At 40.4% G+C, this 11,140-nt stretch overlaps 1 protein-coding gene across 1 annotated transcript in view; it reads left to right on the forward strand.

The window, feature by feature from the left end:
* LOC311146299 (potassium channel subfamily T member 2-like) overlaps positions 1-9,013 on the forward strand; it is a gene marked incomplete at its 5' end in the record, with an annotated part of 53,827 nt that extends 44,814 nt beyond the window's left edge. Inside the window, 5 exons of the mRNA XM_084182789.1 lie at positions 69-200; positions 818-1,130; positions 1,646-1,736; positions 3,211-8,067; positions 8,163-9,013. Of these exons, the coding sequence (XP_084038915.1) occupies positions 69-200; positions 818-1,130; positions 1,646-1,736; positions 3,211-3,325 (651 nt within the window). The 3' untranslated portion in view covers positions 3,326-8,067; positions 8,163-9,013. The remainder of the gene's footprint in view (positions 1-68; positions 201-817; positions 1,131-1,645; positions 1,737-3,210; positions 8,068-8,162) is intronic.
* Positions 9,014-11,140: the final 2,127 nt, after the last annotated feature.

The raw sequence follows: 11,140 nt of genomic DNA on the forward strand, positions 1-11,140 counted from the left end.
TAAAATCATTGTACTGTTGTTCCTCCTATAGAGAAAATGGAATAAGAAGTGACCTCCTTACCTTTTAGATGCAGATCTCCGAGGATGACCTGTGGATCCAGACGTATGGAAGGCTCTATCAGAAACTGTGTTCCACTGTCGGTGACATTCCCATCGGCATCTACAGGACCGAGTCCCAGACAGCAGATTCCTCTGTGGAGGTGCCCTCTAGACATTGTTACATTCATTTGTTTGGCCGTGAAATCCCAGTTAATGTTGGATGTTTTTGTGTTAATTGCATATTACAGCGGAATTGATTATACTGTCATTAGGGTTCATTGAAGTTATTCTGTCTTGTGTGTGGTTTTTCTTTTCTCATTTGTTACATATACATGTTTAGTCTGTATGCTTTCATGGTTATTTAAGCATGTTACAACACAGTAAGATACATTGATGGCATTCATCGCTTTCTTTTTCATTCCCCATCATAAGCAATGCGAGCCATCCTCCCAAATAAGTTCAGCCCTATTTGTGGGATTCCACGATTCGCGAAAACCAATCGATTTATTTTGTCCGACTAAATCCAATTTTTGTGCAGATGAAGTAGGTTTTCTTCCGCTGTAATGGGTCTTGGTTAAATTGTGCTTGATAAACTGGGGTGAGACTTGCCACTGGTGGTTATATCAGGAAGAAATCATTGTCAAACCAACTTATACATTCTCTGGCCTCGCTCTTGATAATTCACTTTGTTCTGGGTCGTTTCATTTGACCCTATTTGACTATAGACATACCATAGACTTCAGTCATGTACATGGCATTGTGTTTTCACCGTACTTAGTCACAGCTCTCGGTGGGCGTGGAGGACTTAGACGACCCCAAGGAGCAAAGAGATCGAGAGCTCCCCCCTGTGGCCGGAGTGCTCCACCGCAGCTCCACCTCCAGCGACCCGTCGGACGGGAAGGCTCCCCTGCTGAGGAGGAAGAGCGTGCAGTGGGCAAGGAAGCTGAGCCGGAGGGGGCCTCGGGAGAACCCGCGGGGGGCTCAGAGGGGGGGCCAGCAGGGTCTGAGGACCAGACGCTCGGAGAGACAGGAGCTGGACGAGCTGGTCAGCAACAGGATGAAAAGCCTTGGACTCTGGGCCACAGCTTGCGGTGAGAGACCACATACGGGGAGGGATGTTTTTTTGAGATTGTGAGTTGGATTTCCAAGGCCTGGAACTAAAGGCAAAATATGTTATGTTATGTGTTTGAAACATAACACTCAGGCTTTATGGATGGATGGACGGACAGACTAACAACGGAGATGATTGTCATTTAATACACTATGTCAGCCTTTTGACAGACAAAAACGGACAATGATGAATGCATAACATTTTATCCGTATACATGTGGCCAAAGCCTGAAGCTACGCATTCATCAGTGGCCTTTTATGTCCGTCAAAAGTTCATCTCTTGTCAACTATTTTCTGACCAGTTGCATACGCAGAAAGGCAGTACATATTTTGTCAGACAATCATCTCTAATGTCCATCATCTGTCAACATATGACTTCCATTGAAAAACCATTGGCTCAATCAGACATTTTCTGACACAATCTTTATATTGCTGTAGCCTAAATCATTGGACGTTTCCACTCTGGCCTATGATTATTGTATTTTTCCCATTCCAGATGACATGAGTGAGAACCAGACCACTCACTCCCACACATACGTGTTGATCAACCCACCTCCTGACACCAGGCTGGAACTGAATGACATAGTGTAAGTATGGCAGCACATGGAAAAGTAAGGGCCTGAAGAAACAGTTGATCAGACTAACAGTCCATAAAGTAGAAGAAATCAAGAAAGTTGCAAACTCCATATTACTACTCCATAGTACTCCATATTACTACTCCATAGTACTACTCCATAGTACTACTCCATATTACTACTCCATTTTACTATTTCATAGTATTCCATATTACTACTCCATATTACTACTCCATAGTACTCCATATTACTACTCCATAGTACTCCATATTACTACTCCATATTACTACTCCATAGTACTCCATATTACTACTCCATAGTACTCCATATTACTACTCCATAGTACTCCACATTACTACTCCATAGTACTCCATATTACTACTCCATATTACTAGTCCATAGTACAACTCCATATTACTACTCCATAGTACTCCACATTACTACTCCATAGTACTCCATATTACTACTCCATATTACTAGTCCATAGTACTCCATATTACTACTCCATAGTACTCCACATTACTACTCCATAGTACTCCATATTACTACTCCATATTACTAGTCCATAGTACTCCATATTACTACTCCATATTACTAGTCCATAGTACAACTCCATATTACTACTCCATATTACTCCCACTCCATATTACTACTCCATATTACTACTCCATATTACTACTCCATAGTACAACTCCATATTACTACTCCATATTACTACTCCACAGTACTCCATATTACTACTCCATAGTACTCCATATTACTACTCCATAGTACTCCATATTACTACTCCATATTACTACTCCATAGTACTCCATATTACTACTCCATATTACTACTCCATAGTACTCCATATTACTACTCCATATTACTACTCCATATTACTACTCCATAGTACTCCATATTACTACTCCATAGTACTCCATATTACTACTCCATATTACTACTCCATAGTACTCCATATTACTACTCCATATTACTACTCCATAGTACTACTCCATATTACTACTCCATATTACTACTCCATATTACTCCACATTACTACTCCATAGTACTCCATATTACTACTCCATATTACTACTCCATAGTACTCCATATTACTACTCCATATTACTACTCCATAGTACTCCATATTACTACTCCATATTACTACTCCATAGTACTCCATATTACTACTCCATAGTACTCCATATTACTACTCCATAGTACTCCATAGTACTCCATATTACTACTCCATATTACTACTCCATAGTACTCCATATTACTACTCCATATTACTACTCCACATTACATTACTATTCTGCGTTACAACTCCATATAACTGACATTCACATATTATTGTGTCACTTAACCTATGTTTGGGCACCCAGTGCCTTTATTAGTAATTGAAAAGATCAAACCATTTAGAGTCGGAGAGGAGAGTTCATCATTTCACTTAATTGCTTATCAACAATAGATGGATTAAGAAGTACTCCATCCTATCTTACAGGTATATCATCCGTTCAGATCCCCTGGGGTTCGTCCCTAAGGCTGGTGACAGCAGGGAGAGTCTGGGAAGCAACACATGTCTTGGGGAGCACACCAAGATGGAGACTCCTTTCTGATCCATACTTACACACAACCTGCCTATACTGTTGTGCTGGGGTTGGTTAAAGAGATAGTTCACTTTTTGCACCGCTAACTGATACAATCGGTTTCCACTAGCATTGCTACAATACCATAGGTACCTTGAAAATAAGCGAAAACTTCAAAAAGACGAACTATCCCTTTAATGCCGTAATTATGTTTTACATCCTACAGTTCACATTGCATTGTGCAAAGCATGAGGGGGGTGATACAGAATGTATCACCACATACTGTATCTGCTGTTCAATTGACACTGATGTCTTAAACTCGATCTCTCTCTTTCACAATGTGGCCTTTCCAGAGGATATACTCAATGTAGGAACTCAGGGGTGGGGGGCAAAATGAACAGTTTAGGTTGCTCTGCAAAGTCCACCTCTGTTCTTAGTATGCAGTGTACTCCATGGTATCATAAGTACTGTCTATTTATTCATTTGTAGAATAGTATGTCAATCATGCATTGCTTCTATACTCATCTGTTGAATGTTTGTTGTCATGAATATTGACTGTCATAAATGATGTAATGTTTACTCTCATATGGCCTCCTGTAGCGCAGTTGGTAGAGCATGGCGCTTGCAACGCCAGGGTTGTGGGTTCGATTCCCACGGGGGGCCAGTATGAAAAATGTATGCACTCACTAACTGTAAGTCGCTCTGGATAAGAGCGTCTGCTAAATGACTAAAATGTAATGTAAATGTAATTATCTTTGAAAGCAAATCTTAATTAGTTTTTAAAGGGGAATTACACTCAAACTATCTTTTGGTATTTTGTTTCATTAGTCCACTTTTGATACAGTCCCAAAATGTTTTGCATGTCAGCAGTCAAGTTGTCAAGATATTGGACTTTTAAGGAGAAAAGTGTCTCTAGCCACATTATCATGATGATGCATTTTGGGACTGTATCAAAAGTGGACTAATTAAAAAAAAATACCAAAAGATACTGTAGTTTGAGTACAATTCCCCTTTAAGTTGATTTAGGCCGGGATTTAATGCAAGGCATGTTATAGCACAGCACACTATAACAGACTTAAAGGTCATTTGCAGTTGAGCCGGCGTGCCCAGTGTTTACTATGATGGCGATGTTACGTCAGGGATAATGCCAACACCGGGGATAATGCCTTTAAAAGGTGCATTATCGGCTGTATAGGGCACCGAGCTATAACTCGCTTTGCATTGAATCCCGGCCTTAGTTTATGTATGTATTTGACAGTGTCAGTGCACATTAATCAACATATTATTAATTAATTATTAATATAAAGTTAGACAGTATGAATGAATTGACCCGTGTCTTTTTACATTCAAAACACAGCATTCAAATCAACAATAGCAAAAACGAAACATGAAAATAAGCTTCAAGTCTAAAAGCCCCATCATGTAGTTGTTTATAACCATGAATGTATTAATCTGTTTGTTTTGGTTTGCAGAGCCTCTTTAATGGTATCACAACTACATTCCCATGAGGTATTGACGTGTCATGCTTATAATAATCCATGATCCATACATGAGCCTATTGTACTAATAATCCATGATCCATATACCAGCCTATTGTACTAATAATCCATGATCCATATATCAGCCTATTGTACTAATAATCCATGATCCATATATCAGCCTATTCTACTAATAATCCATGATCCATATATCAGCCTATTTTACTAATAATCCATGATCCATACATGAGCCTATTGTACTAATAATCCATGATCCATATACCAGCCTATTGTACTAATAATCCATGATCCATATATCAGCCTAGTGTATTAATAATCCATGATCCATATATCAGCCTAGTGTATTAATAATCCATGATCCATATATCAGCCTATTGTACTAATAATCCATGATCCATATATCAGCCTATTGTACTAATAATCCATGATCCATATATCAGCATATTGTACAAATAATTCATTATCCATACATGAGCCTATTGTCCTAATAATCCATGATCCATACATGAGCCTATTGTCCTAATAATCCATGATCCATACATGAGCCTATTGTCCTAATAATCCATGATCCATACATGAGCCTATTGTACTAATAATCCATGATCCATACATGAGCCTATTGTACTAATAATCCATTATCCATATATCAGTTTATTGTACTAACCAAACTGTTTTCCCACTTGTTAAACAGTAATCAGAATACTATATCCAAGCAATATACAATAATACGAAATAGCGCTGCACAACCAATGTGTCCCTTTAGCAGATAAAAGACTACCAACAACCAGTGTAAGCATTACAGACAGATTGAAACTAACTAAGAGCAATGGGTTCCTGCTTCTTGAAGCTCCCTGGGACTATGATGGATTGGAACGCGTATGGGGTGAGTAGGGTCGTCAAATATTCATCTAAATATGATAAAATACCTCCAGGCCTCTCAAGTAGTTCTGCCCCCTGTTGTGCTTGATATCCCATAATATCCTAAATATACTGAACAAAAATATAAATGTAACGTGCAACAATTTCTAAGATTTTACTGAGTTACAGTTCATATAAGGAAATCAGTCAAATGGAATAAATTCATTAGGCCCTAATCTATGGATTTCACATGACTCGGCAGGGGCACAGCCATGGGTGGGCCTGGGAGGGCATAGGCCCACCCACTGGGGAGCCAGGCACAGCCAATCAGAATATGTTTTTCCCCACAAAAGGGCTTTATTACAGACAGAAATACTCCTCAGTTTCATCAGCTGTCTGGTTGGCTGGTCTCAGACGATCCCGCAGGTGAAGAAGCCGGATGTGGAGGGCTGGGGTGGTTACATTTACATTTACATTTTAGTCATTTAGCAGACGCTCTTATCCAGAGCGACTTACAGTTAGTGAGTGCATACATTCTTTTTTTTTCTTTTTCATATTTTTCATACTGGCCCCCCGTGGGAATCAAACCCACAACCCTGGCGTTGCAAACGCCACGCTCTACCAACTGAGCTACATCCCTGCCGGCCATTCCCTCCCCTACCCTGGACGACGCTGGGCCAATTGTGCGCTGCCCCATGGGTCTACACGTGGTCTGTGGTTGTGAGGCCAGTTGGACGTACTGCCAAATTCTCTAAAAACGACGCTTATAGTAGAGAAATTAACATTAAATTATCTGGCAACAGCTCTGGTGGACATTCCTGCAGTCAGCATGCCAATTGCACGCTCCCTCAAAACTTGAGAATCTGTGGCATTGTGTTGTGTGACAAAACTGCACATTTTAGAGTGGCCTTTTATTGTCCCCAGCACAAGGTACCTGTATAATGATCATGCTGTTTAATCAGCTTCTTAAAATGCCACACCTGTCAGGTGGAAGGATTATCTTGGCAAAGGAGAAATGGTCATTAACAGGGATGTAAACACATTTTTGAGTGAAATAACCTTTTTTGTGCATCTGGAACATTTCTGGGATCTTTTATTTCAGCTCATGAAACATGGGCTCAATACTTTACATGTTGCGTTTATATTTTTGTTCAGTATAGTTAGATTTGCTACTATGCTAATAGGCTATAATTTGTAGTATTATTGTAGTATTATGACGGGAGACAGAAGTCATAATAGCGTCATAGTATTCAGAAGTACAGAGTGGTCGTCGTAGAAACAAATGATAACTACAACTATTACAGTTTTTTCCAATTGCTAACACACTAAAGTGACATGCACAGCACAATTATTTAAACTGACACACAGAGAGCAAAACCTCTTCTCAAGTCTCCAAAAGTCTAAACACATTTTCTGCTTTACACACATTTTGCAATTCAAAATGGCACTTTTTAAATGCACTGCACACGGTTTTCTGCATAAGACACAACAATCTGACATAAAGTCACATGTTTGCCATTTCAAAACACTGCCATTCAAAATTACACTACATAAGCTAATTGGCCAATACATGTGCCACCTGGCCAAACACCTCAATGGTTAATTATTACCACTTCAATCAGGAAGTAAGCACTATGAAAAGACCACAGGTGAGCACCTTTTGTTTTACAACAACAATGGAAGACGTTGCAGAGAGAGGAAGAGGAAGAGGGAGGGTGAGAATGAGAGGGGGAGGAAGAGTGAGAGGTAGGGGTAGAGCTGGTAGAGGAGTTCATGACCAAAGAAGACAACAACTTTCAAATGAAATCAGAGCAACCTTAGTTGATCATGTCATCAACCATGGGCTAACAATGCGAGAGGCTGGACAGAGAGTGAAGCCCAACTCGTTTTACTGTCGCCTGTGTCATCCGGACATTTAGACTGGAGTACAGGTATGTAACCAACATTTATTTCACACTATGTAGTACACCCCATGTCATAGTGTATCAGTTGGGTGACACCTGTTTACTTCATGAATGGCTGATGTCATACACTAACTGCACAAGTTTCCTGTACAATTTACTCTACTGTGGGGGAAATATCTTTAGGCTGCATTGTCCAAGCCCTATATTTTAGTTTTTTTGTTTTTCTAAAGGAGTGAGATGCAACCATGGTGGAGGAAGGGGCCAAATGTTCACCGGGGTACAGGAAGCTGCCATTGTAAACTTGGTTTTGGAAAATAATTAAATCAGATTATGAGAAATTCAAAGCCACATCATCCAAGACAACACCATATTCAACAACATTCAACGAGTCAGTCTGTCCACATTGGCTCGCATTCTCAAGCGAAACCAAATCAGAATGAAACAACTTTATAAGGTGCCGTTTGAGAGAAACTCTCAAAGAAACAAAGAGGTCAGACGAGCATATGTGGATGTAAGTACAATATTGACTGCAGTACACTACACGCAACATTGTTTCCCAGTGTACTGGATAACACCATATTGACTGCTTTTGTTCTTTGTTTTCAGGGAGTACTGGAAATGGATGCTCATGCAATCCCACATGAGTTCATCTTTATAGATGAGGCTGGGTTCAACCTAGCAAAGACCAGAAGAAGGGGGAGAAATGTCATTGGCTACAGAGCCATTATAGATGTTCCTGGCCAACGTGGTGGGAACATCACAATGTGTGCTGCCATCTCCAATACGCATGGTGTCCTCCACCGTCATGCCAACCTTGGACCATACAACAAAGCCCATATTCTCACATTTCTGGACAGACTCCACAACATTCTCATACCACTAGAGCGTATGAATGATGCAGACCATCAAAGAACCCGGTACGTTGTAGTATGGGACAACGTGAGCTTTCATCATGCAGCCCCAGTCCAAAACTGGTTTGCTGACCACCCACCATTTCTCATGCAATACCTCCCACCATACTCACCACTTCTGAACCCCATAGAATAGTTATTTTCGGCATGGCGGTGGAAGGTATATGACTGGCAGCCCTTTGTGCGCATGCCTCTTGTGCAGGCTATGGAAGAGGCATGTGATGAGATTGATGTGGGTGCGATTCAGGGATGGATAAGGCACTCAAGGCGCTTCTTCCCTCGATGTCTGGCAAGGGAAGAGATTGCCTGTGATGTGGACGAGGCGTTGTGGCCAGACCCAGCTGTGCGGCAAGATGCTGCCATATTATTTTTCTTGCCTCTTTTTTTTATATTTATTTTTTCTGCACATTTTTTCTGCAATTTTCTTTTTCAGTTTACTGTTTTTTGTGAGCATATTTTTGTTCAGTCCAATGTAAATATATCTGCTGTGCATATGTTGCACTGACTTGTTTGGTGAAAAATAAAAAAATAAATGTTTCAACAGCATGTCTGTGTATCTGCAAATATTTCTGTGCATGTGAACAATCTGAAGAATTTTCTACAATTTGAACTATTTTAGTATTATGGCAAAGCAAACTAAAGATGAGAGTGCTTTTCATTATGCCCAACAGTGTGTAGTTGGTTAGACAAAAATCTGGTAATATGAATGAAGTGTGTGCCATTTCGTGCAAACGTTTGATTTTGATAATGTAGTTTTGGTTGCAGTGCTTCATTTTGCAGGATATATGAGGTATTTTGCAGTTTGGGTGTGTGGTTTTGTTAATTGTGTTAAGTATTTTGATAAAACCAGCCTAGTTTGCAAAATTGTGTTTTAGCAATTGGGAAAAACTGTAAATAACAAGGATTTCATGTCGTACAATTTCACCATCAGTAGGCCTCATTGGTTTGTTTCGCCTGGCAGAACAGCCAGGACCGGACCTGAGCAGGTGCCTGTACTTGGTGCTCGGAAGGCCTCAGAGAGTGTGTGTGTGTGTGTGTGTGCGTGTTTGTGTGTGTTTGTGTGTGTGTGTGTGTACCCGTGCAGTTGTGTGTGTATGTGCATGTCCACACGCTTGTCTGTGTGTGGTGTTAGATAAAGGTGTGTTTGTTTGTGTATGTGTGTGTGGTGTTAGATAAAGGTGTGTTTGTTTGTGTATGTGTGTGTGTGTGTGGTGTTAGATAAATGAGTGTTTGTGTGTGGTGTTAGATAAATGTGTGTGTGTTTGTGCATGTAGGTGTGTGTGGCATTAGATAAAGTGGCGGCAGGTAGCTTAGTGGTTAAGAGCGTTGTGCCAGTAACCGAAAGGTCGCTGGTTCTAATCCCCGAGCCGACTAGGTGAAAAATCTGTCGATGTGCCCTTGAGCAAGGCACTTAACCCTAATTGCTCATGTAAGTCGCTCTGGATAAGAGCGTCTGCTAAAAAAATAAATAAAATGAATAAAGGCTTAAGAGCTCAGAGGAAGACAGCAGTACATCCCTGAGGAAGGGTTCGGGTTAGGAGGAAGGGAGATGGCAGAGTGACAGCTTTACACTGCCCCTTGAGAGAGCTATCTTAAGTAGTAGACTCTCACATTTATTAGACAGAAGGTACAGCTTGATAAAATGACACCTATCCAAACACTCAGACTGTATATGAAATAGATCCATCAGATTGTTGTCTTGTCTAACGTTATGCTTTTTAAAAACATGTTTACATTCATAGAAGGAATAGCTCTTTCAACAGTTCTCATTACTATTAATGATATTATTATTATTATTGTTATTTCTGGCCACAATAAGACTACCCAGATAATGGTATGAAATAATGCTTATGAAAATCAACCTGCACATTGGAAAACTAAGAGACAGAAGCAGTCCTTAGCCAAATAAAATCAGATTTTTTTTTTTTTTTGCATCCCCCCTAGGCCTAATAGCATCCTATGTACAGCGGCTTGTGAAAGTATTCACCCCCTTGGCATTTTTCCTATTTTGTTGCCTTACAACTTGGAATTAAAATATATTTTTTGGGGTGGTTTGTATCATTTGATTTACACAACATGCCTATCACTTTGAAGATGCAAAAAACTTTTTTGGGGTGAAACAAACAAGAAATAAGAAAAATAAAACAGAAAACTTGAGCGTGCATAACTATTTACCCCCCCCATGTCTCTATAAGCTTGGCACATCAAGCCAATGGGATTTTTGCCCATTCTTCAAGGCAAAACTGCTCCAGCTCCTTCAAGTTGGATGGGTTCCGCTGGTGTACAGCAATCTTTAAGTCATACCACAGATTCTCAGTTGGATTGAGGTCTGGGCTTTGACTAGGCCATTCGAAGACATTTAAATGTTTCCCCTTAAACCACTCGAGTGTTGCTTTAGCAGTATGCTTAGGGTCATTGTTCTGCTGGAAGGTGAACCTCTGTCCCAGTCTCAAACCTCTGGGAGACTGAAACAGGTTTCCCTCAAGAATTTCCCTGTATTCAGCGCCATCCATCATTCCTTCAATTCTGACCAGTTTCCCAGTCCCTGACGATTAAAAACATCCCCACAGCATGATGCTGCCACCACCATGCTTCACTGTGGGGATGGTGTTCTCGGGGTGATGGGTTTGCGCCAGACATAGCGTTTTCGTTGATGGCCAAAAAGCTCAATTT

The sequence above is a fragment of the Coregonus lavaretus genome (genome assembly GCF_964263955.1).
Source record: "Coregonus lavaretus genome assembly, chromosome: 19".
Lineage (NCBI taxonomy): Eukaryota > Metazoa > Chordata > Actinopteri > Salmoniformes > Salmonidae > Coregonus > Coregonus lavaretus.